Here is a 13,939-nt window from a genome sequence, read left to right on the forward strand (position 1 = left end):
CTGAGAGTCCAAAGAGGCAGAAATTTTACAATAATAACACATATAAACATGGCTTAAATTATTGCCATTCATCAAAACAAATAAATGCTCAACCAACTTACAATAACTTTCAGGTTTCCCTTAACATCGAAAGATTTGATAACCCAGTTGACAGACTTTTTGCACTTCAAGATCAAGATGAGATTTTTGAACACCTCAGGATCCTTTCGAGAAGGTCTTATGTCAATTATTATATCCACCTGGAAGGCACTGTGAATGGAAAACAAAGGCAGAGTTAGGACCCAAATGCCAGAAAGTTGCAACTATCTCCCCTCTTCCAAGTCTTCATGTTTCCAGTGTCTGGCCAGTTGATTAAAAAGCTGGAGTCGATCCCAGGCAAATGACATGTGCAAAACAGATTGTTAGTGCACACATAACAAATGGCCTTACATAACAATAGAAAAATATGCCTGCTGATAATTAGCCACTAAATTTTTTTCTCCTCTTTAGGGGGGAAAAAAAGTGGTTACTTAATGCAGCCACTGTTTGAAACGAACTTGAACAAACCAGAAGAGTTTACTTTAGAAGCAGAACTGTTGCTGTTTCAACCTTCAACACCTTCAAAGCTTCAGTGTGTAACTTTCCAATATGTTATATGTTCAAAATCCTTCAAAACCAGAATGGGAAGCAGTTTGGTGAGAGGTGGGTGGCAGGGAGGAGATAGGCATGGCAGTAAAAAAAAAAAAAAGGAAACTTCAGAATAAGAGGCAAAAGGCTAGAGAATTTCTTGATTTATATAAGGTTTGCTTAAGCCATTAACATTGGCTACAGAATCATATCTGCATTTACTTTCCCAAACTTCTGGATATACAGTTATGAAAATAAAGAAAACAGATGGTCAACCAAGTGATCACTGGAAAATTGATGAAAAGAACCCAAACTTCTAAGAATTCGATATAAAAGAGAATTTTTACCAAACAATAACATCTCTGTCATTCTGAATTTAAAGGAAAGTCTTTCTTTCTATCTTGGTTTTACACACTTGAAAAGTATAAAATGAATGATATACTCAAATGAAGCCTTAAGCTTAATATCTAAGCACATTTCTCAGATGGCTTCTATTCTCATTCCCTTTTAATTTTCCACAAAATTATTCACGTGGGACAGAAAGGGAACCTTACCAAAACTGATCTACAGTTTATTCGTCTTTGAAATCAAGATTAGATTAGAATTTTAACTTTGAAATCTCTCTACGATATAAATTTATTTTTTAAATCATTAGTTCACATGAAATGCAGGCTGCAGTGGAAGAAGGGCCTACTTTTCCCCTTTTTATTTCTTTTTTTTTTAAATTCCATATTCATTCTTGATAGGAAGTGTTAAATTTCCAGTCCTGGGGAAAGAATAAAAGGATGGGAAAGGGAGAACAAGAACACAAGGGAGAGGCAAGTTATGGCCAATGGCTATTTGGTATGTCACTGTGAAGGGCCACACCCCAACGCTCACACACGCATCACTTTAAAATAAGCAGTTACGAGTGCAAAAGTGCTCTGATGACACTAGGAACAGAACTTTATAAAAACAGAATGCTAGTAACAATAACTGTGTTAAAAGGCACAATTTGTAAGTTTCTTATCAGAGATAACCTCAGTCAAGGAGATAATGATGCAGCAAGAATGACTGTGTCCTATTAATTAGTACCAAGAAGTTCAGAATAGGTTTCAGGAACTTATCTGAAATACAGGGGATCTAGAGACAGATGCAGAAAATAAAATGTACCACTGCTATCCTTACTCCCTTCTTCAAAGCTTCCGTGAATCTCACCCAAAGCATCAATGGCTCCCTCCCTCCTGCAAAGGGAGGGCTGCACATCTCCCTGCCTCAAGTCAGGGAAGATCTTTATTTTCATCTCTTCTCAGTTCAGAACACATACACACTCACCTGTAAGGGTTAGAGTTGGGGGTGATTAACTCGATGATGTGTACTTCCTTATCCTGGGGCTGGCTGGATATCACACACCCTTCTGCTGCTTTGGGCTGAAGGTACTCAGCAAGGTAATTGAGAGAGAGAAAATTCTTCCCTATGTTGCATGTGGGAGGGAACACTTGATCTGAAAGTAAAGAAGCACAGGACAACCTGTCAAACCACTGAGCTACATGGTAACCAGTCTCTAAGGAAAGAAGGTGATGGTGACACTGAGCAAGTGAGGCATCCAAGGGACCACAGTGCTAAGGAAGGGCCTTAGGCCTCCTCAACCGCTGCCCTGGAATACCACCCTCTGGTCACCTACTGATCAACTCTAGTGACGTCTTTTGGTTTAAATCCTCGCCTTTCTTGTTCTCTGTGAAACTTCTTGGTCTTCATCCATTTCTTCTGACCTATCTTTCAGTCTCTTTCACTGGTTCCTCCTCCTCTGTTCATCCTTTAAATACCAGTGGTCCTCCACCTTCAGTGCACATCAGAATCCACCTGTTTGGAACTCATCCCCAAGAGTTTGATTCAGAAGATCTAGGTGGGGCCTAAGAAGCTTTCTTTTCGAAAGCTCCATAGTTGATCCTGCTATAAAACCAAGGCTAAGAACCTCATTTCCTTCTTCAATCTTCTTTTTGTCTCATATTCTTCTAGATGATCTCAATTACTCCCAAAGCTTCAAGCTGTATCTAGATCGTGACTCCTTTTCTGAGTTGCAGACCTATATTGGTATCTGTCTACCAAGCACCTCTCACTTAAAAATCCACTAAATATTTCACAGTCAGCATATTCAACACTGAATCTCATTATTTATCCAATTCCCAGATATGGTCCTCCTTGGATATTTGCTATTTCAATTAATAGGAGAACCAGCAACCTAATTAATCCTCTGGCCCATCATGTACAATTAATCATTCTCTCATATTTATTCTTCACAGCACTTTATACTCCGAAAACCAAAGACAGGAGTTTAGGCAGCACAGTGAAGGCAGACTTTCACTCTTTCTCACAATCTTGACACAGACAACTAACGTTTCTATAGCATTTTACAGTTTACGAGGTGCTTCAACAAACATTGTCTCATTGTGCTGAGGGCCGCTCATCACCTTGACCAGGGAAAGAGTCTGAAGATACTCCCCCAACGGCACATGCCATTTACACGGCACTGTGGTTGATGGGATTTCCATTCAGTGGTTAAATGTTTAAACAGAACTTGAAACTGCTGGCAGTGTGACAGCTGGGAGCAATGTCAAGGAAGTTCTAGGTGCAGCAAACTTTTTTCAGCAGGGGTAATTAATCAGAGCCCTGGCACTTTAATGAAACAGACTTCTGCCCTTTCCATATAATGGACAGGATGCCAGGGTTCAAATTCACGTGCAAGTCTCACTTAGAGAAGAATCAGCTGAGGAGGTACCAAGGTTGGGATGATACTACCCTCCCCTGAATCCCACCAAACTTGTACACATTGTGGCAACAGGGCTCCATGTGCCACCCCTAGAACAGAGGGGATCAGAGGAACTCATGAGACCCCCACTTTGAGGCTCATTCCAAGAGAGCTTAGCTCTGAACTCTGCATTCTTCCCTAATGACCCCCTCAGAGAGAAGAGGCCAGGGCTCCTCCAACTCAGGCTGCCGGAGCAGCCTCCCCCCCACATCTGCTGAGGGTTTTGCCAGATGAGTAGGTGAGGAATGCACACTCTGCAGCTGCAGCCCTGCAGATGCCTCCCCCAGATCGCAGGATGGAAAATAAGACTGGGGTGACAAGGCTGAAATTTCATAAAGAATTAGAGGTTGTGTGGATGGGCCAGGGACAGGCCAGTCTGGAACTCAAGGATCTAGACCTCCTGGGGCTCTGGCCTGCATATCCAGTTCACAGCGGTGCCTGGTTTGCATCTGGCATTTAGTAGGTCCATGGTATAGGTTTCCTGGATGAACAAATGCTGATGTGAGATTTGAAACTAATAACAGTATTTACCCACGTGTGACTTTCCTAAGCCACCAGTAAAGGTTTAATTGTTTAAAGTTGCTGTTATTAAGGGCTCAAGTCCCAGATGCCATTGTCACTAAGTTGAATAAGCCGATCACTTTTTGTTGTGTGTGCATGTGTGGGTGAGTGTGTGTGTGTGTGTTTTCCCCAAATGGCCTTCCACATGCCTGGCATCAAAACTTACACCAACTGCCAAGTAGAAAGGAAACCACAAAGGGGAATCCCCGGGTAGAGACCTGGCGTGTTTGGGGTTGGGCAGGGCGGGGGAGGGGGAGCGTCACATGCTTATTTGTATTTTAAGAAAGGATTGACAAATGACTTTGAGACCTTGAATGATATACTCTAAGAGCCTGGCTGGGAAGTGACACAAACTCCTCATTTTCCTGCTGTGGAAACTGAGGCTCCAGCGGTAAATCAGACTCTTGCTTGAAGCGTCACAGTTAATGAAACCAGCTGGGATAAGAGCCATAAACTCAATTCTTCCACTCTAGGTATACAGGTGAGAGCAGTAGTTCTCAAACATTAGTGAGCATCAGAATCACCTGGAGTGCTTGTTAAAATACAAATGACTAGACCCTACTGCCAGAGTTTCCAATTTAGTTGGTTTGGGGTGGGCCCGAGAATTGGCATTTCTAACACGTTCCCAGGTGATGAGGATGCTGCTGCGTTGGGGACCACACTTTGAGAACCACTAGGGATAGAGCAAAAAGAGGCTCATAGCCTGGGGTCCCTGGGTTGCAGAGTAGAGAAAGGTCAGGTTCTGGGAAGCTAGCCGATGAGGCGTGCTCAGAGGAGTCTGATCCATGGTGATAAACAACATCACCTTGTGGTCCATCGACCTAATCAAGGACTCTCACTTCCCCTAGTTGCTCCTCTTCATGGTGTGGGCTGGTGGCTTATACCTAACTGGTGGCCGACATCAAGTTTCAGGGGCTCCAAAGGTTAACCAAGGAGTTAACCAGTTTTTTACTGGACTGGACACCAGCTCCTTTAAGTTCTTCCCTAGCCCAGTGTGTGGCCTTGGGGAAGTCACTGAATACCTCATTCAAACGGCAGGTGATGGCTGTGTACGGGAGCTCATTCACTGTCAAGAGAACAGAGTCTAACATTCTAAATGTTACTATAATACATTTTCTTATTCTAAATAATTCCAACGGGAGTAATAGTCATTCTTTCATGCTACTAGAATTCTGTGTTAGAAATGCAGACCATTAAAAAATTTTTAGAAAAAAGAAAGAAATGCAGACCATTGGCCAGGGCTTAGAACCTTTGTTAAAAGATATTTTTAATTTGTTCCAATGGGACTTGACTTCTCATGAAAATTTAGTAACGAACTTCAACTTTTTGAACCCAACTCTCTTCTAAAACTCCTTCTCTCTTTACTCTGCTAAATAAGTCTTTCCAATCAGGTGGCTCACTTTCATTTTTAGGTTGTGCTTATTTAGCTAAGACTTAAAACACAGCATCAGGCAACAGGCATTAGAGTCAAGAGTCCGAAAACTTGGGTTTGAGTTCTGGCTTTGCCACTTCCTGGTAATATGGCTTTGAGCATGTTAAGCTTAACCCTCCACTAACCGCTCTGTAAAATAATGGAAATAATGGTTTCCTCCTAGGATTACTAGTGGGGTTAAATGGTGTGGGTGCATGTGAAAGAACCTCATGTGGCTTCTGCATACAGAACACACACTAAAGGTGTCCACCTTTCCTGCATTTGTCAAAGAGCCCAAATTCAAAAAAGGGCAGTAACCTACCCTGCGTCACCATACTGTCTATGGAGGAAGTGGCAATTGCTGTAAAATTCAACAGAAAGCTGATGGACGCTGAAAACCTGGAATGCAGTTTTCACACAATCACCTGGCTATACCGAAGACCCATTCACAAGAGTGGTTATTTCTAGTAATTTATGGGAGTTCCGAATATACATAACTAAAAATAATGAAAAAAAGTTATTTAAAAAAATAATACACTTTCAAAATTGAGTCATTGGATATTTATATCCCTCTGCAAGGCAAAGAAATTAAAATGGGCTATCTCCTACCAAGGCAATACAGTTTCTTTCTCCAATAATTACCCTTGCAACAGACCTTAGTATTAAAAACATATTCAAACACTTTTCCTCTGCTATTTCCAAAATTTAACTGATGTCTCGAAATCACACACTGACACTAGATTCAAAAGTTTACAGAACAGTAGGTAAGAGGAAGCTCTAACTGTTGACCTCCTTCATGCCAACGTTTATCACCTCCTTCCCACATGTGCCCTCTGCTTCTAGCCCTGCACTCAGTTCTTCTGACTCCTGTGTATGGATGTCTTCTAAATTCTATACCATAACCTCCTCCTCCTCTCTCTCAACCAGGCTACTCTCCCATTTTTCACTTGAGGTTTGTTTCCTCAGATGGAAAATTGGAAGGCGGGGACATGGGGAGAACAGACCCCAGTGATCCCTCAGGTCCCTGCCAGCTCCAACATTCTGTAATTATAGGATTCTTTGCCCTAACCACCTGGTCTCAGGAAAAAAAAAAAACAACCCACCTGACTGTTGTAAATCAGCCATTATTTGAAACCACGTAAAATTTACCTTCTCCCACTTTAATATAAATGTTTCGTGCTATCTTGAGTTCGGTGAATGAAGTGACCGCTCCATACTCCTTTCGGGCCCAATTTAACAGATGCTCATTTCCATGGGGGAAGTGCCTTTCTTCTGCTTCTGCTGACAAAGAGAAGTTTCCTGATGAAAACTGGACCACAGAACCCTCAGACACCTAAGGAAAAGAAAATTGCATATTTAATGTGGTACAGTCACCTGGAGCTGAATCATAATAAGAGAACACTTATCAGACAACTAATGGAGATTTGTCAATCCAATCTCTTCCCTTTGTTATACAGGCAGATTATCTGTTTTTAGCAGCTGATTCAAGAAATAATCTCAAGGCTACTTCTCCCTGCTAATGATAAACCTATGATGCTGGATGTTCCTTTGAATTTTTAAAGATTAAAAAAAAAACACCTCTAAAATGACAGACTACAGAGTGCATGGTGAATAATCACAAGCATTATCACTGCTATCTTCCAGATATCTAAACTGAAGGTTAACCTTTCAAGTAATATGTTTCAAAAGTCAAGTGAGAAGTCTTGGTGAGTGCTGTCATGGGCTTGTAATGGGCTTCAGGATCAGAGCAGGTGATCCCAAAGTCCTGCTAGCAAGTGAACTTGACTGCCAAGTCTTCCACCACTGCAGCATCATCACCACAGGGACACAGCAAGAGTCCCCATGGTTTATGTTCTCCTAAGCACTGAGATAAAAAGAAACTTTAAATCACTAACTAGACACTTAATCTTTTAATTAAATTACTATTACTGACAAAGAGGAAAAGTACAGGGTTATAAGATATTATTTTGGCAGGGGTTAGGAGTTTGGGCAGATAAGAACTTCCTAAGAGAGTAACATTAAACAGAGATCGGATGGTGTGTAGGTATTTGAAAGTGCTATGTAAACAGAAGCCATAAGTAGAAGACTTCTGATACTAAAAAAAAAAGGCTAGAAGTTGCCAGTCTCCTACCACGCTACATTACTTCCTAACAATGAGATGAATGTGTATTACAGTTTATTTTGTAAGACCCCCAAATTCCCATAGATAATGAAGTCAAGAGGCTATTAGAGTCATCCCAATAAAACTTTCGGGATGATTTATGCAAGTCCCGCATTCTTGCTGAATGTATTTAGACCACAGTACTGACCTAGCAAATCATAGTATACATAATTAACTCATACAAAGGAGAAAAATTCTCATTTTATTGCTGTACTGAAATCACATTTAGTTGCTGGTGAAAATATGCGTGTCATCTTTATTGGCTAGCATTTATAAAATAACTGATTTTATCAATGTCAGGGTGAAATGTGAGCAAAAAGGCAAACTCCCAAATCATAAAACTATAAATATCTTGTATTAAATTTCACATTAACTATTTATCATTAACAAAAAAGCAAGCAGGTTCTAAAGAGGTTCTAAATAGCCAGACTAAAAGCAAGTTAAGGGCAAGGATTTCACTTACAACTCTATCGCTTACAGCAGCATTTTCAACCTTAACGCATATATGAAATAGTATTTACCTTAACTATTGTGCTAGGCATTAATATTTTCTATTCAATTATATATTCATATATTTTTTAAACACTGGGAAAGAAGTATTTCACCAAACTGATGCCATAATCTAGTAATGCTATGGTCTCCCTTTTGGCTGAAAGCTGGAAGCACCTAAGAAATTCTAAATATCCTGAGGCCCAGGCCACACCCTAGATCAATGAGAATCTTTGGGGTGGGACCCAGGCATCATTAACAAGCTGGCCGTAAACTATGGCCACTAACAGTAGTTATCATTTATTGAACACATATTACGTATTATGTACCACAAAGTGCTATCATGTGTGATAATGACATTTGCTAAATCACCCGATGCCACTCATAAGCAAAACCAGTGGGGACGGTTTAGTTTCAACCTTGTTTTGACATGGCCTGTATAAGAAAAAACCCCTGAGCCATTTACCTGCCAAACAATAACCATGCCAACCAATGTATAAATCCTCTGAGGCTTAGTTACTCACTGACACTGAACTTCCAACAATGTTTATCTGACTTTCTGACTTAAGCACTGTAGTAAAATCTTTTCACCGAAAAGCACTTGCACTAAAAAGTCATTTTTATTATGCCTGTCACCGAAGAAAACCACAACAGTCCAGAGGCCTTTGTCCCACTGCCAGCACAGTTCTGAATGCTTAGGCAAGCATCCCTGGATGTTCTGTTCCTTTTGTTCTCATCCACGTTACGACCATAAAACACTTGAGTTTTAAATATGCTATACATATAGAGAACATTTCTTCACAGTGGAAGGTGGGATATCACTCCAGAACATTCCAGAGGCAAGAATGTGAACAGTGTAAATAAGGGAAGAAAGAGGGAGCAACTTCGGAATGTATCCTAAAGTAATTGAAAAGGGATACCATAGAATAGCTGGTTCTTCACAAAGGGGCAGCTCCTGGCTGGCTGATCCCTCCACGCACCATCAACCCTGCTCATCTATCATCTCCTAGGCCAGCAGCAACAGGATCGCTCACTCTGGGTTGAGGAATTTGGAAAAGGAGCTAACTGCCACTCTTCGGGCACATTCCAATAAGAAGAAAGCAAAGCTGCCAGGGGCAGTGAAGTGTCCCTGACTGTAGGTCAGTGGAAATTTTCTGCTGCAGCAAGGAAGTTAGACAGCATTCCTGCTGACCACCAGTTCTCCTGGCTCTGACAAAGCTGGATGCTAACGAAGGCCTCTCCTAACTCCTACCCGTTTTAAAAGGTGTTATTATTCCCACCTGATCCTTAGGAAGACCTGTGAGGTAGCTATTGTGATTTCCCTGGTAGAGTAGAGGAAACCTCAGAGAAGCCTATGGCCCACCAAGGTCAGAGAATCAGCACAGGAGCAAGATCAGGAGACTTCTGACTCCTGGTCACAGATGGCCTCTACTTGAACCCTTCCAGAAAGGAGACCTCGCTAGCTCCCAAGGAAAAGATCTCTATTCTTACCGTTCTTATTTTCTACCTGTAAGATGTGCCTTCCACTTACTTGTCTGAGCTATGCCTTCCTGACCAAAGAATTTCTTCTTCTTTCCTCCATGAGATAAGTCTTAAAATGTTTGAAGATGTCATGTGACCTTACTCATGACTTCACTTCTTTAGGGCACCATAATTGTCACATCTCCACCAGCAGGGTCTGAAATGCGGTGCCCGGGACAAGACTCAGGGTTTTGGGTGTGTAGCCCAACAAATGTACTGTGATGGTTAATTTTGTGTGTCAACTTGACTGAGCCAAGGAATGCCCAGGTATTTGGTCAAACACTATTTGGAGTATTTCTGTGTGTTTTTGAATGAGATTAACATTTAAAAATTGGGAGACTAAGTAAAACAGATTGCCTTTCCTAATGTGTGTGGGTCTCATCCAATCACCTAAAAGTCCTGAATAGAACAAAAAGCTGACCCTCTCCTGAGTAAGAGAGAATTCTCCTGCCTGTTGGCCTTCAGATTGGGACACCAGCTCTTCTGGGTCCTACAGCAGCCTGCTGGCTTTCTAACTCAAACTGAAATATCAGCTCTGCACATTTTGAACTTGCTAGCCCCCATGATCATGTGAGCCAATTCCAGACATAAACCTCTTTCTACATATATGGGGACACTGCATAAGGCCCAAGATCACATCAGCTTTTATACTGGCTAAACTCTCCTATTTTCTCATATTCGTTAATTTATGCTTTAAACATACATCCAAAAGATATTTACTGAGTGCCCACCTACTCTGTGCCAGGCACTGTTCTAGGTGCCGGAGATATAGCAGAGAAGGTGAAAGACAAAATTCCCTGAACTTGTGGAGCTTACAGTCTAGCAAGGAAGCTAAAAGAGCAAAATAAATAACAGATATAATATAGTAAGCAGTGCTATGGAGCAAAATAAATTGAGAGAAGAGGAGAGGGGTACTATACTTTTAAATTTTTGATGGGAGAAGTCTAACTGAGAAAGTCACTGAGCAGTTAAAGACCCGAAGGAGATGAAGGAATGATCCACGTGGATGTCAGAGGAAAAGCACTTGTGGTCGAGACAGCAGTGAGTGGAAAGGTCTGGCGCGGGGAAGGAAGAGCAAGGAGGCCAGTGTGGCTGCAGCACAGCGGGGCGGGGGAGGCGGGCGGGAGAACAGGTCAGAGAAGTCACAGAGAATACCAGTAGGTCCAACAGGACCTTGCAGACCATTGTTAAAGACTGTGTTTAGTGTGGGTGGCATGGGCCACCACTGAGAGGTCATTAAAACTCCTAAAAAATGTTTTAACGGGATCACTCTGGCTGCTGTGTCCCGTATGGACTGAAGGGAGACAAAGAACAAGAAACCAGTAGTAGACTTTTGGAATTATCCAGGAGAGGAAGAGTGGCAACTCACACCAGGTAGGTGGTGGTGGAGAGACGAGTATGTAAATCCCCCAGTCTTTAGTTTATTACATTCAAAGCTCTTCGCGTCCTTCCCTTACACTAGTAATTCTTTTAATATAAAAACAAAGGCTTGTATTTATTCTTTAGGTCCATATTTTAAGTCTTTAGAGACCATATAAAAATCTTTATTCTATTAGTTGTCAATATCTCTAAATTCCATATTAGTGCCTTCTACATGTTTATCTAAATCCCTGAGAAGCTGAATAAGACCAGGTGGAGGTCTGCGACTTACAGGTACTCTTCCACACTGACCCGAGCACATAAAACAGCACTTCCTGGGGTTCCAGGTTGTTCACCAACTACAAAGAATCCCCATGAACTGTCCTCATTTTGTCTGTAAGGGCATCATGCAAGAATCTGTCAAGAGCCCTACTGAAATAAAGACACGATATATCGATGTATTACTTTAGCAGTCAAAGCTTTAGTCCTGCCTAATCCTCACGGTTTGGTACCTCTATTAGATTCTGGTTCAGGTTAAAGTCTGTGGAAGAATATAGATGTAAAGAAGTTAGCAAAGAAACAATGAGAGGGAAAATAATATTTTTTTTCTAATATGAGAAAGGGTTAATAATCACCATTGCAAGGAAAATAAGTACATGAGTGAATATGAAATTCTTTTTTTAAAATGTTAAGAGCAAGGATTTTCTATTTGGATAAAATGGCAGAAACTTTCCAGAGCTGTTTATTCTGTCCACCATCCTCTACCTAATTTGTAGGTCCTTGTCATGCTACCAGCCCTATTTCTGGCCCTTACATCTCAACCAAACTTTCAGTAACCTCCTACCCTCCAAGCAATTTTGTCTCTCTCTATTCCTCCTCCACACTGTCACCTGAGAGACCTCTCTAAAAAGTAAACACATGATGATGCAGGGTAGCATCTTAACTGGCACATGATCAGAGAGGAACTCTGCTCGCCCCACTTCCAACCCCCTCCCCCACCACGTACCCAGGACTTGCCATATGGAATCATTCAACATGGCAGAACACACTATGCTACTTCAGGCTCCCTGGTCTTTCTTAATCCTGCTCCCTACCTAGACCACCCTTCCCCACCTTGCTCATCTGGTAATTGCTCCTTATCCTTCCACAGGTATCACCTTCTCTGTGAAACCACCAAGGCTCCCTTTCTCTCCTCCAGATGAAGCTGCCCACTGTGCCTTGCACAAACCTCATGTTAATTGCACTATTTATCAGCAAACCTGAAAGTCCTGATAGTACACCCTTGAGAGCCAAGAAAGCACTTGTTCATTTTGAATCTCCTGGGCCTGGCACTGTGCTTGGCACAAAGCAGGGGCTCAATAATTGCTTGTTGAATGAAAGCTCAATGCTGTTACTTATAAGAAAGGATATGCCATAATTTCTTCATTCCCGTAACCCTTACTTCCCTCACTGCCCAGGAAATGATTATTCAGGCTTTAAAGCTAATGATTTAATTTTTCACCCAATAATTCCAACTAAAAACCAATTATTAAATCATTTGGTAGTTCCATGTCTTCCCCCAGAATCCACTGAACTTTTCTTCTGCTTGCTAATTAAAACCCAATCTTCTGACATTCCCTGACATGACAAACATCTTCCTGTGGGAATGAACATAGCACTGAGCTCCAAGAATCCCAATCTTTAGCAAGCATCTGTGGAAGGGACAAATGTAAAGCTCTTCACTGTCCAACAAATCCCAGGTTGCCGAGATCCACACCGAGCCACCTCCTTTCCTGAATGCTCTCTTCCTACTTACAGCATGCACGACATTTGTGTTTTAAATTCTAGTTATGCTACCAGACTTTTTTAAAGAGCAGAACATTACTCTATCTGCCAGTGCTGGGAGTTTTATTACAAGAACTTACGGCTAGGCAACGAGAGCCAAGTTTATTATTTTTTCTGGATCAGATTCAACAACCTTGTCCAAAAGAGCAAGAAAAAAGCAAAAGAGGCAACCAGCCCTTTTGTTTCCACACCTGCGTTTAAGCTTTAACTCTTAAAGTCCTAAGCCAATCCACTGAAGCCTCCAGATTAATCTCCCAAGCCTGAGTGAAGTGAGCAAATGCTGGCTCCTGGGTGCAGCCACCATTTTCCTGGAACTGAGGTTCTTCGTTTTAGCACTTATCTCAGCACATCAGCTGACTCAGAGGCCTGGCAGTTGCATCACAGTCTCTCCCTGGGCCGCCCCCAAGTTGCTTTCATCTTCAGAGAGGAAGAAGAGAGGAGCTTTGCTGAGGATAGTGCCATACTGTAAGGCCTCACCTAGTCCCATCCCTCTCCTCCCACCTCCTTGACCCCACCCCGATCAACAGTCCTGGTGAAAATGCAGGCCATGCTAGATCACAGGTGGTAATTAAGTCTCCTCTGAAGTTTGACCTCACCTCCTTCAAGTCCACGCACATGTTACCTTCTCAACGGGGCCTATTTAAAATTACAATCTAACCACCCAGCAGCCCCAACTCTAGCAATCTTGAGTCCTCCTAAATCCTTACATGCTTTACATGTTCTTATTTCTACGGTAAAGTATAGTATAGTATAGTATAGTATAGTATAGTATAGTATAGTATAGTATAGTATAGTATAGTATAGTATAGTACAGTATAGTATAGTATTAGTATAGTCATCTTCCAAACCACTATATAATTTACTTATTTAAAATGCTAATTGACCATCTCCTCCCACTAGAATGCAAGCTCCTTCAAAGGCTAGGATCTTAGTCTGCTTTGTTCATGGGTATATCCCAAGCACCTAGAACAGTGCTGGGTATGGAAAAGACACTCTATAAGTATTTATTTAATAAATGAATGAATCTTGAGGTCCAATGAATTGGCACTGCTTACCTAAAGTTCTGTGCTAAGAAGGATTCTGAGGTCCTACTCAGGACTAGTAGAGAAATGGCAATGATCAGTCATGTGTCTGCCAGCAGCTCAGGGCTGTCGCTGCTCTACAGCTGTTCAATATAATAGTCACTAACCACATGCCACCACTAAGCACTTGAAATGTT

General features: G+C 41.7%; 1 protein-coding gene across 2 annotated transcripts in view; it reads right to left on the minus strand.

Annotated features, from left to right (window-relative positions):
* Nucleotides 1-13,939, minus strand: part of TGFBR3 (transforming growth factor beta receptor 3) — a 182,920-nt gene that overhangs the window by 44,875 nt on the left and 124,106 nt on the right. For both annotated transcript variants that reach the window (XM_023528097.1, XM_011355638.2), the window contains 3 exons: nucleotides 6,516-6,699; nucleotides 1,921-2,089; nucleotides 102-249 (listed from right to left, as the gene is read on the minus strand). In XM_023528097.1, coding sequence (XP_023383865.1) covers nucleotides 102-249; nucleotides 1,921-2,089; nucleotides 6,516-6,699 — 501 coding nt within the window. The remainder of the gene's footprint in view (nucleotides 1-101; nucleotides 250-1,920; nucleotides 2,090-6,515; nucleotides 6,700-13,939) is intronic.

This window comes from Pteropus vampyrus, unplaced genomic scaffold (assembly GCF_000151845.1).
Source record: "Pteropus vampyrus isolate Shadow unplaced genomic scaffold, Pvam_2.0 Scaffold22, whole genome shotgun sequence".
NCBI lineage: Eukaryota > Metazoa > Chordata > Mammalia > Chiroptera > Pteropodidae > Pteropus > Pteropus vampyrus.